Here is a 16142-nt window from a genome sequence, read left to right on the forward strand (position 1 = left end):
AGTGCATAATGGGAAAAAGTCCAAGGGGGGTGAATACTTATGCAAGGCACTGTACATGGGCTCAACCAATCGTGAGTCAGTCTTAGCTGTCAGACGTTTCACCCAGCTTTCATAGCATCAAATAACAAGTTAAGATTTAAGATACATTTATTGATCCCAAACACATGCACAATCACACGACATGCAGAGAAGGGAAATTTGTCTTCTGCTTTTGTCCCATCTGGTGAACATCACAGGACACACAGAGCAGTGGGCAGCCATGCACAGCGCCCGGGGAGCAGATGTTGGGGGAGTAAGGTGCCTTGCTCAGGGGCACTTAGACAGTGGGGGTAGGGAGAGTGCTCTTTGGACTTTGGAACAGATCCGGGTGTTGTCCTGGCAGGTATGTTGTATTGTCACCGCGAGGAATCGATCAGCGACCTTCCGCAGGGGGAACACTATCAATAATTATATATATTTTAAGTTTAGAGTTTTATAGAGCAGGGCAATAGAACACTATCAATAATTATTGAACTATAATTTTTACATCAAAAGCAATATAAAAAAAGTTCGATACAAATAAATATATAAATTGATATAATGGTTAGGATTAGGGTTAGGGTTAAGCATTAGCTGCGCACAGTAAAGAGTTATAACACAATGTTTTCATGTAGAGATTTTAAAACCCTAACCTTCATTCAGGAGCAATAATCCTAAACCAAATAATAATACGACTTTTATGGTGATAGTTATGGATATAGACTGATATTATTATTAACTTGATATGATTTTCGGCCCCATCACATAACCCCAGTTGTAAGATTTGAAGTGTTTCCTTCCCTTTCAAAGTAGTAAAAAAAATTGTCTACTAATTAAAAAAAATGATTGAAGAGCAGGAATCTTATTTATTATATTAATGTCGAGCTTGTGCACAGATATGAAACTGGACTTAACCCGATGACAGATAACTTCTTTCTCCTCCAGCACAGGATGACTTATTAACTAAAACGCCTGCCCATCGCTCGAAGCCAAATCTCCACGCTTTTATTTTGAAGGCGGCCTCTCCCGTGTTCCGGTGTGGTCCGGGGCTGAACCGTGGTGCGGGTAAGAGGAGCTGACCGACGCTTTGTACCGGGAGGGGCTGGAAAAGACGCGAGAAAATGAAGGGACGAGGGCGATAGAGAGGAGCCGCTGGTCGGACCGTCCTACCGGAGGAGGAGGAGGAGGCTGGAGCATGTACCGTGGGGCTCTGCCCTCTTTGTCGCCGCGAAGACAGACTGAAAACCCGGCGTCCATGACGGGAGCGCGCCTTGCTGTACAATACACATTGATAACAATGATGATGAATGAGGCTGTAGCGTAGGAGTTTAAACCCTGTCGCACTTTTACCGAGATCTCTGCGTCACCGCCCGCATCACCGGTGACGCTCATGTCCCTTCTCGCGTCTCATCGCGGACTCCGGCGTAGACTGTGATCTTGACCGCGGCGGGACGCGCGCAGTTAGCGGGTGATGGTGGTGCAGCCTGTGCAGCTCAGGCCCGACTGGGGGTTTGAATGAAAGGCTGCAGACACTGAGGGGGGAACCCACTGTGGCTCTGGTCGCTCCTCGCTGCGCTCCACACCGCAGCTTTGCGTGTCGGTGTGTGTGTGTGTGTGTTGAGACCAAATCCAGATTTATAGGTTTACGTGTGTGGGTGTGTGCGTGGGCTCCATCTCATCAGTGTGGGTCCAGTCAGTCCGCAGCACCGCCCCTGTCTGCTCCGCTCCCGGTGTTTCAACATGACAGCGCTGCGTCAGCGGAAGGGCAGCAAGGGGAAGGAGCAGCCCCCCGGTGCAGAGTGTCAGCCCCAGCAGGCCAACTGTTGCACCGACCACCACGCAGGGAAGGTGCTGCACGGTGAGTGTGTCGTCCTCCTCCTCCTCCTCCTCCTCCTCCACCCGAGCTCAGTTCCATACACAGCAGCAGCAGCAGAAGCAGCACAGTGGCTGCAGGGTCCACCTCATCAGAAGGAGGGGTGAGCCTGCTTGGCAGCAATCCTACCCCCTGCCGAAGTGCCTTTGAGCCGGATCAAGCTCCTGGGCCAGTGTTCAGTGAGCCGGCCCTCTGACCCTCTGTGGGTGCAGAGTGGGGTGGACAGTTCTCCAAAGGGTTTAAATGCCACATTCTTCATAATTCACTGCCGTCTCACCAGTACACATGCAGTGCCTCTATAAATGGTTTTAGCCATTCACACACACGCACACAAACATACACACAAACACACACACACACACACACACACACACACACACACACACACACACACACACACACACACACACACACACACTCATACGGTGCATCTATGTGCAGCTCTTACTCTACCACACACTTTCCTGTCTCAGTTCATTGTCTTGCCCAAGGACACTTCAGCATGCGGATAAAGGAGCCTGGGATTGAACCACTGACATTCTGTTTAGTGTACGACCCGCTCTATCTCCTGAGCCAAAGCCATTTGCAGTCTGGTCCTGCTTGAGTTGAATCTTTGGGATGTGTAGAATAATGAACTGAAAATCTATATTCCACAGATTTAAATATATTTAAAATTTACATTAATGGTCATAATATTACATATAATAACACTGCATTATACTAGTATCCAGTGACCAGTCTAATTCATAATGGTTACATTTCAATTAGGCCTATGAATTCAAAGGGCCCTGTGTTGTGTTAGTTGACTCAGTGATGTGACTTACTTAATAATGTGCAGTCATCATAGTCATTAAAGTCTTAATCAATGACATAAACATTGACTCTTTTCCTGTTAAGTGTTTTTAAAAGTTATGAAAACCTCACCTGACAAACCACAACGTAATGCTTGCAGGTGATTGGTCGTGGGGGTCAATAGTGTGGACGTCTGTTGGCTGGTCTGTGTCTGTTGGTCTCGGCCTGCTCTGCTGTATCTACGTGGCCACACTACATGAGAACGACCTTTGGTTCTCCAACATCAAGGTAATGACCCTTCTCTTTGCCTACAATAAAACATGTCTGCTGTGAAAAACGCTCACTGCAGTCATCTGTCAAAGATCGACCAATGAAACGCTCAAGTGTTTGCTCAGGGTTTTTTGACAGATGCCCTTCCATTTATGGATTAGTCCAGGAGGTCCCAAACTCTTTAGCCCCCCCCAATCCTCAAAATAACCGTGCAAGGGTCACATGACCACCATAATTTCAAAGTATATTTATTTGTATCAGAATCCTGAGGATCAGTATTTTTTTTGCTTCTTGAACAATTATCGCAAAATTGTATTTGATTTCTGGAAATCCTTGTTCTGCGTCTTATCGTCCCCCTGGGGCCCTGACCCCGAGTTTCAGGAACCACTGGATTAGTTTTTTGGTGTACCAACCATCCAAGTACAAGCAACAATGACAAACTACTGAAGATTGAGTGTAAAACATTGCGCAAGAAGACACTAGCGTATTATTACTGGCATGCAGACAGTGTTCCACATGTATATGTTATGTTTACACAGCAATTATCACAAGAACAAATAGTGTACTTACCTATAGCAGTAAAAATATAAATTGGCAGATTTTTGAAGGGAGTTTTGATTTTCCCATTACATCAGATTTACCAGAGTTACTGACAAATATATTTATGATTATTCAAGCTCTCTGAACACTGATTGTGTGCCATAATAAAAATGTTGACAAAACGCCTGTATATATGCCTCTATGATCGTTTCTTCTTCAGGAAGAAATCTGGGAACACGTGTTCTTTTTATGTTTTTTATGAGTCTCCTGCTATAAATCAGATGCATCTCTCTGACACGTTTATATAGAGGTCATCTTGGGTTTTGACATCCATGTGTTAGACTCATCAACCACATCACATGTGGTTATTTACTGGTGGAAAATATTTTAGGGTTTGAGTTTCTGAAAGCCAAAAGGTTGATATAACTTTTACTGTTTATCCAAAAAGGAAATGTAGCTTCAGTAGAAATGCCGACTCGCTCATCCATTTTTCTCCTAAGAATACACCGCAAACACGTCATCAACTCCTGAAGTGAGGTGATTCTTTTTCCTTGATCTGCAGAGGGTTGATTTTCAGGCCTGTTCAATGAACCACATGAAGTCCTGAAACATCAAACAACCAGTCCTTCTTACAGCCTGTTCAGAGTTCTGAACAGCAGCAGAACATTGTGCCCTGCCAGATATGATGTAATTTTGAAATGTTCCTGCCAGAGCTTCACCAACCCTCCAGTTGACATGGCAGAACAGACTGCTCTGTCATAGCGGAAATGAACACTTTTGCCATGTGCTGTTTTGCCTCATTTAGAGGGTTGCTATTGTTCATTTGCTGTGATAGAAGTATGAGTCATGAGTTTCAGTCTCATGCAGTGTGTTTTGTATTTAATGATAATACAGGATGACCTTATGTATAAAGATAGGTCTGAATAGGGCCGGCGATGCGTATCATGTTAAAGGGCTGTTGTGATTCCATATCCTACAATATATTGTAATACTGTCCGCAAGAATACTGCAATTTAATAAAATTGTAACAATTTCATCTGAAGTGTTTTTTTTTAGTTTCATTAAACTTTTAATTGGGCGTTTCAGTTAGGGAACACGACAGAAAATAAGAAGAACATACCCCCAAAAAATGATCGGTAAAAACAAAAATAAATTAAACATCACCAACGTAAACATCCAGGGGAGGATGTGTCTTTTTTATATATAACATTGTCTGTGTACATACAGTTAAATGTACTTACTTTCACATGCACTCATATTTAACATATAGCACATATTCTCAGGTCTACTTTACATGCTTTAGCATGTGCATATCCATAGGCACTTGTTTACATCAGCCTGTGGTGGGAGAGAAAACTAACTACTTATCATGGTCACATTACTGTTAAACAAAATCAGGTCTTTTACTTGACCCATAGATAAGCCATTTCGACCAATTGTCTTCAAAATATCAACTTGAGTTCTTAATTTAAATATAATTAAGAACTCCATTCTCTCTATTGTATATATATAGTAAACTATCTCAATCCACACCTTCATGATTGGTACGTCTATCTTAAGTCAATTTGCCTGCTACTAGCAACACCCTTAACATGTTTTTATCTTTCTTTGCACATTGAAGTTCTTATAGATGCCCAAGGTACATGATTTTACAATTAAAATTAAGATTTTCAAGTCAAAAGAATTGATGCTGTACACACCCCTAACCATAACAGAGTCTTCTTGGTGTGAAAAATGATATGTCCATGTTCAAGTCATTCCTCAGCAGACATTCAATTCAATTAGAACACACACTGGTTCAGATTTAGATTTGATCTTAATCATAGAACAGACTGCCCTCTTTGGTTTCAGCAGGGGAGAGGAGAACGTGAGGAATCCAACAAAACAACTGAACTGAAAGGCATTTAGAAATGTTCGACTCAGAATTTGTCAGCATCTGTCAGCAGTAACATGCTGTGCCAGGAGCTTCATCTGTGTCACATGCAAATGTGAAGTGCTTCTTGACCCACATAGAGACAATCTGATCCTGCAGTGGATCCTTTCTTTACAGTTTTGGTCTCAGGAAGACAAAACAGCCCATCCAGCTAATTAAGCAGAGTCTGCATAGACACAGTCTGTGGTCCTACGCTGTCTTGTTCCTGTTTATGTGCCTTGTGTGTGAAGGGAAGAGGGAGACAGGTGCTTTCATTTATAATGAATGCAGGTCACTTTACAGGCCTGCTGAACATTTCCCCGAAATGTTCCCACATAAGACGGCTCCTGGCTGACATCATCACATATTTCAGACACGTGTTTGTGTGTGTGTGTGTGTGTGTGGGGGGGGGGGGGGGGGTTGCCTTCTGTTAATGCTATCAAAGGCTGTGTGTCAGACAACGTCCACACACTGCTGGCTGATTCTGAAAATGCTCTTTTTGAGAAATGACAATGTGCGGCCACAGTAACACAGATTGTTTTTTAGTAGAGATCGCCAGTAACATTCCACACATTTAGATTTCCAACATGGCAGGACAGCGTGTTGTATGGATAACTTCTCTTTTGGTCATTTTCCTAAGAGCACCTGGCATTAACATGTTTCTTAGGTGAGCTAATTGCAACTGAACTGCTTGATATGCATGCCTTCTCGTGTGGCAATAGAATGACCACTCATGATAGGATATGGCTTCACTGCTTTTATGAAAATAAACATGTAATACATCACTGCTATTATAAAAGATTACACATATTGTTGTTATTAGAGGGTTCAAAAGATTCAAGATTTCAAGGTCCAAGATTAATCAATGTATGGTAAACACTTAGATATATATAGAATAAAAATATAATATAGAGTCTAAAGATGAGAGCCACTAAAGTACAGTTGCGTGTTCAAAACAAAATCCAGACTGAGATGATAGAAAAGGCTTTTTCTCTTATGAATCATGAATTGGTTAAGGATCATGAAGATGGACACTGGCTGCTGCTATCACAACTTAAAATGTGAATACGAAATTATCTAAGTGTGATTTTTGTCATATGATACAGCCCTATCACTACTCTCAGTCATCTCAACAAATACTGATAAATACAGGTTAATGACAGCACTGGGCAGGTTTGTTCTTGTAAACATTTTGAGTTCGCTACACTTCATCAATTCTTCCACACTAATCCATCCTGGAGTTTAAGAAAAGCTCAGTTTTGGCAAAAAGGTAAACCTCCAGGTTTAAGAACTAACTGAGGACAGAGAACCAAACAGAGGGGAATAGCATTTTTTGTATGCTGCTGTCTTGGCCAGGCTTCCCTTGGAAAAGAGGTCATTGTATCTCAACGGGACCGACCTGGTTAAATAAAGGCAAATAAAAAAATAAAATAAATTGATTTTCATGGACCTAACTAACTCTTGAATCAGTCCACATGCATCACATGCTACATGGTGTGGTGAACATCTGACACACTATTCAGATGCTTGTGGTTTTGCCTGCTGTTTGAACTGTTGGCTGTTTCTCTCTCTTGTCCCTTGTTAGCTAAAGCATTTCTGTTCCTGCCTTCACAGACCTACTTGTTTCCCCTAGTTTTTCTCTACTACACCCATAGTTTCTCTCTCTCTCTCTTCTGAGCTTGGAGTGGATGCTATAACATGAAGTTCATCTTGTTCCTTCGCTATTTTTCTCTTTTTTTGCGACAATGCTTATTATCACAAGTAGTTTTACAATGAGGTCAGACAGCCGGCTTCATCTGGCCTCTTGAATTCATCAGGTGTGAAGTCATATCCACGTTAGCCTCAGTTCCCGGGGGAGTTTATTTCAGACGTGTGCTCACAGCTTGAAGCTGGTCCCAGATCCACAAAGCCCTCTGACAAACGTTCCCCGTATTTTCCTAATGATACTCCAACATGTTCCTCTCACAGCTCTCCACCCCCCACCCATCGTTCTCTTTTCCTGCGTGCATGTGTGTTTTTATAGACAAGGGGTCACCAGTAGTCAACTCCCATTTAATTCGCTCTCTCCTGCCCCTCCGGTTATTTACAGCCCATCCAGTTGTTTGCACTCTCACGGTAGCTCCGGCTCAAACTTTGCTTTTGCCTTCATATGTAGTAGCTGATTTGTTGAGAAATATAGCTTTTTACTTTGAATTCTCTGTTGGACTTTGGGGGTTAGTGGAGGTCATCCATGTTTCGGCTCTGGAGGACAAGAAATAGAGGAAAGAAGAAATAATGCCAATGCTGGACCGACCCTTGGATTCTTCAAGCACCACATCAGGGAGATGGGAGTTATTCAAAGACCCATAAAGAGGAAATGGTAACAGAGAGAGACAGAGAGAAGAGGATGGCTGCCTTTGGAGAAATGAACTCGCTGTCAAGGTAATAAGCAATGTGTGAACCTGTTAACTAGGCGTATTCTCTCTGACCTTAATTTAAACTGGGGATTAGCCATCTCATCACAGTTCTTGGTGAGAAGCCAAAGCTTATTTTGCCTTTGGCAAACTCAAAAGAAGGATTGGAAAGAAAACTAGCTGCTCATTCCCTCGGAGAAAGCTTTTGCATATTTCCTTTGGCAAGGAACTTGAAGTGATTAAAAGGCTAATTTATTTGGACTGACTTCAAGAAAAAGAAAAACACACTGCATTTACATGTATTACCGTGGATTTGGATCAGTTCTATTGCTTAACCCAGGAGCATCCTGTTTATCTACCTGAATCCAGCTCATCAAAGGACCCAAGAACTTATCGATAGTCTCCGTCCTCGCAGGCAATGGAGCTTCGTAAGAGACTTAAGCGGAACAAGCTAAAACACAAGTTTGGCCTTTCACAAGATGCACCAGCTGATGGGAGATGCAGCAGTAACATGATGTTGGGGACTGCAAGATATCATGGCCCCCAGGAGGGGGATAGAAGGAACGTTTCTCTGTTTGGAGGATCAGCGACTTGTTCCGGTTCAGGCAACCCCCCCCGGTGGCCTTGGGGACTGCGTGTTTCCATGGCAACAGGGCTGTTACTGGCTGTCCTGCTGGCGGGGACTCAGGCCTGGTGCGTTAACTCCTTACATGAGAATCTGCTGTGGTTCTCTCAGCTCATGGTAGGAGTTGTATTATTTGTACACACATGCACACACGTATACCAAAATAGAAAATACTTGGTATGTCCCCTGTTTGCTTTAATGACATCATGCACCTGATTAATTTGATAGTATGCTCATATTCAGGTTCATCATTTTAATATGGATTATTGCTGCTCTTTTAGCCTCTGTCCGAAACACTTGGTTTTAGCTCCTGTCTCTTTATCGCCTTTTCTGTTCTGATTGGTAGTTGCCCTCCTTCACATGTTATTTTTATCTTTGTTTGACTAACTGCATGATAAAAACGTAGGGTCATATGGTAAATGTATATTTGTAGCTATTCTCGAGTCTTACGGACCACTCAAAGTGCTTTACAGTGCATTTTTTAGCCCCATTCACACACATTATGAATACAGTGTGTACATTCAGTGCATCTATGTACAGCACTTTCTCTTTGAGAATGGGCAATGGTGTGCTTCGGTATCTTGCCAGAGTGATTGAACTGCTGACCTTGTTAGAGAATTGTACTTACTTGATTCTTGTTTAGGGTTTTTATTCTCAATGTTGAATGCATTAATTGTAGTTGCTTTGATAAAAAATGTCAGCTAAATTAAATGTTATGTAATGCAATGTAAAGAGGACGATCACGCTGCCCCTTATGACATCATGGTGGTGCAGAACTATTGTCCACTGATGTGGTGTTTTAGAACTTTTTATGTTTTCTGTTGAGAGAGAGGGGATACTTTTCACCTTTGTAAATCTTTTACATGCACAAAAAACCTACATAACAAACTCGAGGAAAGAAATTGCTGAACCAGTTTCTGCAAATCGTTTTAGTCTGTGGCCTGCCACCGTAGTTAAGCCATGAATTGATTCTGAGAAAGCCCCTGACGATGCCCGGACTGGTCACACTGCATTCTCACATACATGCCCTGTGGAGAATGTCAGGAGACTTTCCGATCAGTGTTAAGAGTTCAGTGCATGTCTGAAAGCAGCTGAATGGACTAGTACTTGTAGAATATGGTCCGGATGGAAGAGTTCATTAGAAGCTAGTTAATGGTAGTTGTTGTTGCCTGGTGCCCTGCATGTGCTTGACTAACTGATTAGTTATGATGATATTCAGGACATCTAGGACAGGAATCAGATATCCTTACTAGTTAAATTCTTCCATCAGTTCCTCTGAGGGATAGAGATATGTGTGTAGGCGTTGGGCTACACGCTACATGGAAATTTAAGAGAACATTTTCCAAGGAAATTATCTTTGACCACCATTTGTGATGTATTTTCCAGCTTAATAGCTTTATTTGTAATGCAAATTAACAATATTTTGGGCTGTCTCCCTATTAGTCCTTTAGGCAACATAGTGTTATACCAATTTTGTGTCCATTAGTGGTTTTTCATGGTCTTTTTTTAAATGAGGGATGAGCTGTTTTTTTTACGAGTCATAACTGGAAAAAGAATCACCTCCGTGGCATCTTAATAACACTTGAATGTGTATTGGTTTTTAAGAAGCACATTTCAAGATCAAAGGCAATGACTGCATTCGTCTGTGGAGTAACAGTAGTCCTGGAGAAACAATTTGATAGACTGAGACCGAGTTTAAATCGCACAACTCTGTGCGAAAGAAATATCACAACAATCAAGTACCTTTTGTCAAGCCCAGCCGTAAAAGCTATTTTCAAAAGAGAACATGATATAAATACTCTGCAGCTTGTTGTCAACTGTGTGCTCCCTCTTTTTACCCCCCACTGGAAACAGTGATCAAGCATAGCAAGCAGTTAACCTCCTGGGAAGTCAAACACATAAACACACACATAGTGCTAACTGTCTTATTGTTGCAGATTACGATTTTATTAGCTGCTTTGCCTCTATCTCTAGTGGTTTTGTCATGTCTTGCCAGGATATCTGTTTTCCATATTACAGAGAACAGAAGGATTTGGTATCACTCTGACAAATTCCCCCTTTTGCTTTCAGGAAGTGGAGCGGGAGATTTCCTTTCGAACAGAGTGCGGACTGTACTACTCCTACTACAAGCAAATGTTGCAGGCGCCGACCATACAGGAAGGTATACACATTACAATATGTTTGTGGTGATGGGTCATTTTCTACCCTCTTACTTTACACCTTATACACCAACATTAGCAGGTATAAACGTGGGTAAACCCCTAAAAGCTTCTGTCACGGTGGACGTCAGGAACATCCAGGAAACAGAGTAACTCTCAGACCTCGCTGTCTTACCAAATTAGCACGTTCACCCAGGTGACATGTTTCCATCACTGCCAAGCTGATCAAAACCAGTGTCTACTGCATGTCAATTGAGTGATTTTAGTGAATTCTATCCATTCCCATTGCAGACAAAAGCCAGATGTTAGTTGGTTCTTTGACCAGTGGAAAAGGGGCTTTACAAAAGTAACCTATCAGTATATCTAAGGCCAAGAAACATGTCATCAATGCTCTACATTATCGTATCAGGTAACAGGCTTCAAAAAAGCTCAGACTTCTCACATCATCACAGTTCAGGCCAAGGTAAACAGCGCTGTTTGATTTGGCAAGATTTACATCCGTGCGACTTCAGTCAGTGTTACATGAGTAAACAGTATGTTTGCCAGACACACTCTTCCTCAACTCAATACTAGAAGCTTTAATATAATGGTATTATTTCATATTGTCATGCTTATACTGTTATCCCCATTTTTGGACATGCAGATTTAGCCTCTGTGCTTTTTGGATCATATACGGTCGTTCATCTCAGCTCTTCTGTTTTAAATTAGATTATATTAGTTGGGTAAAAAGAGTAACTTGAGCAAACAGTGTTTGTCAAACAGTCAATCAGGGTCACAAGAGGACAATGACAGTATAAATATAGATATTTTGAGAATTGGTACTTTGTGACACTGCTATAGCTATAACCATTATAATATCATAGAAAGGCCGGTCTAAATTTAACACGGATTTTGCACGGATAAAAACACCAGATGGTTTCTCGACCTACTCCTACAAGGAAAAATAAACTTTTCCCATCCATTTTCATACAAGACCAAACAAATCACTGCAGTTTCTCATGACGCACAGTCTGCTCTGGAATTAGTCAAATTATTTGGTTCCCATTATCATTTAGAATTCCTCCTTGAAAACACTCCTAATTTCCCACTGAGCCAAATAACTGAGCTGTAGGGTAGTTAGAAGAGGAACTGGCTGACCTCTCCCTCTCTGTCTCTCTGTGTTTGCTTCTTCTCCTTTCTCACTCGTTACACAAGCGGGAGGGATAGCTGAATTTTGAAGTATTGAGGGTAAGGGAGGGAGGTGAAAGATAAGGGGATGGAAAAAGTGAGGTGAGGATGGAAGATAAAGAATAGATGAAGAAAACAACAGAGTTTTAGAAGCGTGGATGAGGATAGGAGAGAAGGATAAAGGATCAACATGGGTTAGAGGAGAAGTAAGGGAGCAATGGGTGAGAGAAGGAAGGAGGAAAGCAGAGGGATGTAGTGAAATTGGCAGTGGATGTGTACCCACTTTGTCTATGTAAAGCAGTGATGGTGCTCATGGTCTTACATGGCTCAAGAACACAGCAGGGATCAGGCTGACACGTCCCAGTGTGCAGCAGGAAGTCAGCTCGCTGCTGCTACTCTGCTGTCGCACTTTGTTTCAGTCAAATTAAATACATTGCAATGATACTGCACCCAGTTTCCAATTTGGAGTAATGATGCCAGTCTGTGGTGTCTACCGCTCATTTAATGTGGCAGGATAAGGCCATTGTTAAAGAATCATTCTGGATTATTTCAATTAGGCTTTTTTTCCCCCCAGTTATTCTATAATACTAAAATGTATCTCACCAAAGTACTGTAATTTCTGACATAGGGCAATGCAACGACATTGTTGAAATATAGTCATAGTGCAAGAAGCACTATGACTATATTTCAACAATGTTGACATGTAGTCTGACGGTTGTGAACAAAGCACCTATTTAATCAATCATAATCTGAAAAGAAATAAAAGAATAAATGTTAAAATTAGAACCATCACTGCATGCAGAAATGCTATGCTCATTTTTTACCCACTGTACTTGTACTCAGAACGTGTACTGTGCACTGAGGGATTGCTACCAATATGTCTGGTGTGTACCCTTTCAGTTTGTACATGGTGAAACAATCTGACTCGGCAACCTGCCTGTCTTCTCGCAGCTTCAAACTGATTTCTCTGTTGGATTTTGTTGTGCCAATGTTGCTGTAACTGTAGTTTATGAATTATTGTGGTGTTTTGAGGTTTAGTCTTCATCAGTCTACTTCACCTTATCTTAAGTTAGTCTTGGACTCCAACTCCATTCCTTTATATCTTGCGTTATCTGTCTTAATTTCATTCATTATAGTCTTAAAGACTTAAATTTACACTGTTGAAAAACCCTTGTAGAAAAGCTGTGATATCACACAAGATATATATATATACAAAAAAACAACTGAATTATCCTAACTACAATAACAGATTTTTGACCACATGGGGGCAGTGGAAACACTTTATAATCATCACCTCAACTTCTTGCAGTGAACTTGTTTGCAAACAGTTACAGATAAAGAGCTTAATTAGCTCTCACACTGAAATTTAACTTAAAAGTGAAACTAAACAATCAAACTCAAACACTGGTTGGAAGATGTTAAAAACTCCATAGAGCTGTGTTCATTCTCTCTGGGCCTCTCGGTATAGATATTGCTTACAGACCTTTAAAGGATCTTTGGAAGAATCTCCTCTACTCTGGATCTCCTTCAGAAAATTGTGCATTTGTATCATGTCAGTGGAGGTGGTCTTGCTCCAGGCCACATCCGCCACAAAACGCTGCAGGACACCCTGACACGTACACTGATGCTGTATTTTTTTTCACTCAATGGTGTGAACCCTCTTTTTATTTGAGAAAAAACAGCACAACCTTGCTTAGCTTTTTAAATCAACAAAGCAAGTGATGTTTAAAAGCTTTTAAGGTGGAATGCACTGATGGGTTCAGACGTTTAATTTGCTTTCAGCAATTAAAGAATTAAATCCGTGCAGAATAATCTGTGGGATTAGTGCTTGACAGATACAGCTCCGTACTTTGAGAAACATTCATACCCTTTCCTCCCTGGTTGTCACAAACAAATAATTGTTATCTGTCTATGTCACCAAGGCATTTTCAAAGTGTTTATGTGTGTGTGTTCCTAGGGCTCTCTGATTTGATCCATGACAAGTTGACAGAATCCAAGAGGACCATTAATCTCCTACAGCGAATGAATATCTACCAAGAGGTCTTTCTCAGTGTTCTCTACAGATTGCTGCCCATTCAGGTAACACATCACTCAGCTGTCAGCTCTTCACAACAGGCTTGTAAAACACAAAGGATTAGAGTAATGACTGCCACTGTTCCAATGTGATTGACTGATTGATTGTTTCTGTGGCTATTCTTGTCATGTTGGCTCATGCCATAAAGCTTCTCCCTTAATGAAAAATGCAGATTAATATCACCAGTGTTTAAATTATGTTTACTGCCATGAATTACAGACATATTAGGAAAAAGTCGGGTATTAGAGGTGCTGTGGCATTTTAATCTTTTCGCTAACATGCCGTGGCATATTTGCACTTGGGGAGAGTTGGAGGAAAAGGTTTCTGTACTAGCACATCAATTAACTGAGGAACAGCCACTGCACTTCTTCACGGATCTCACTGTGTGACAAGAATGTCACGAAGTGAAATATCAGACTAAGCTTTGAAAATGCCACAGTGCTCCTGAGTGCCTGATTCTGTCACAGCAGACACCTCCCTGTGTGTTCATTTACTCTGCCTAATGAACCAATGCTCTTTCTCCCTCCTTCTCTCTGTGTGCGTGTGTGTGGTCCAGTCGTATCTGGAGCCAGTGTATTTCTACATTTACACAGTGTTCTCGCTCCAAGCGGTGTATGTGATCGCTCTGTACCTCACAGCATGGCTCCTCTCTGGTTCCTGGCTGGCTGGTGCGCTCACTGGGGTCTGGTACATCCTCAACAGGTAGGTAATCCGCATAAGATGAGGGTTTATATCTTCTTATTTTAGATGGCATTCCGGTGAGTCATCCCAGCTTGACAAGCCCTTCAAAATCTCACAATTCTGTCTGTGTAAGCCCTATTAAAGCTGTAGTATCAGTGTAAGTACAGTGTATCTAGACAGGAGACTGGCATTTTAACCATGTGTCTGACAAGCTACTTTCATGTAATGCCTTTTTAAAACTTGCTAGTCACAGTATTCTGATTATATATCTGTCTCTCCATCTTTCTGTATGTGAAACGCATATCTTGTGACTCTACTTATCAGCTTCACACTTGCTATGTGTGTTGTTAATGGCCCAGGGAAGTGCAGTGTTGAGTTTGGTGCGATTTGGAACAGAGATTCAGTCAATATTCATACAAATTTTATAAACAGGCGAAAAGCCCTCTGTTGTTGGCCGGGTTCGGCGGCACAGTGTACCTTCTGTGGACTTAGTTGAACATAACTTCTTCTACGTCCTCAGATAAACTACAGCAGTGGTTGGCAACTGGGTCAAACCAGGCATTAAAATCTCTGTGAGATCATTTTAATTATCTGATAATTTTTATCTCACATATTGGACTGATACAGACGCAGATGGCCGGACCCCTGAGGTGTTCTGATCTTTGTCATGGCAACTCCATTCATAGAATCACTTCATGTTCATGAAAAACTCCTTTTGGCAATTTGTCTTCAAAGTAAAATCACAATCTTAGTTTTGTTGCAGCATTGCTCTATCCTGCACAGAATAACTTAGCTTTTATTTAAAAAAGTTGTGAACTTTAATCTGAAGATCTTGTCGATTGCTTGACATCAGTTCAGTAAATCATTCAAAAGCATGTTTATGAAAAACATTGACTATGAATTCTGTACTGCAGATAAACCAAGTAGGATGAACACAACGTTTTCTAACTTCACTCTGCACCATAGGCCGTTTATAAAAAAGCTCTGCACTCAAGGTCCAGCACACATATAATAAAAAGTGATGGAATATTGTATAACGGTTTGAGGAGGACTCACTAATAGAAAGGAATCATTTTGAAGAGTCTCTACTGTGCATTATGTCTTAATGCAGGTTTTATTGAAGCAATCCAGAGATAAGTGTCTTACAAATTTAAGAAACTTCATCTCATTACACTTCAGGTACACTTTCCCAAAACAAAGTTATTGTCTGACATTTCCAAGAATGTTGGTGTGATTTACATAATTTGATCAACACTTTCACTAAAATATCTGACAACTATCCGACTGTTTACTTCAAATCCTGGATGTGATAACTACATTTTCAATGTGTTTCACTCGGTTCGATCTGTTTAGTTGAACTGATGGAAATTCTTTACAGTTTTTTTTCATTTTTTCATTTACATTTTTACTTGTTATCAAGCTCTGTTTTCCATTTTTTTGCTGCAGAATTTATTCAGTATTTATCATTCGTAATCAATCCCCGTTATTGTGCTCAAACGATAACTTTCCTCTGCAAACGTTCTACCTACTATTTAAATCACTTTAAAGCTTTTACTGTTTTAAAGTTATTGTAATACCTATTATATTGATATTTTTCTGTATCATTTTTCAATTCTGTATACTGTGTATGGGAGCTGT

At 41.1% G+C, this 16142-nt stretch overlaps 1 protein-coding gene across 1 annotated transcript in view; it reads left to right on the plus strand.

Annotated features, from left to right (window-relative positions):
* Nucleotides 1-1758: 1758 nt before the first annotated feature.
* Nucleotides 1759-16142, plus strand: part of dpy19l3 (dpy-19 like C-mannosyltransferase 3) — a 46342-nt gene continuing 31958 nt past the window's right edge. Inside the window, 5 exon segments of the mRNA XM_053426408.1 lie at nucleotides 1759-1876; nucleotides 2844-2971; nucleotides 10494-10584; nucleotides 13707-13828; nucleotides 14380-14525. Coding sequence (XP_053282383.1) covers nucleotides 1759-1876; nucleotides 2844-2971; nucleotides 10494-10584; nucleotides 13707-13828; nucleotides 14380-14525 — 605 coding nt within the window.

This window comes from Pleuronectes platessa, chromosome 1, assembly GCF_947347685.1.
Source record: "Pleuronectes platessa chromosome 1, fPlePla1.1, whole genome shotgun sequence".
NCBI lineage: Eukaryota > Metazoa > Chordata > Actinopteri > Pleuronectiformes > Pleuronectidae > Pleuronectes > Pleuronectes platessa.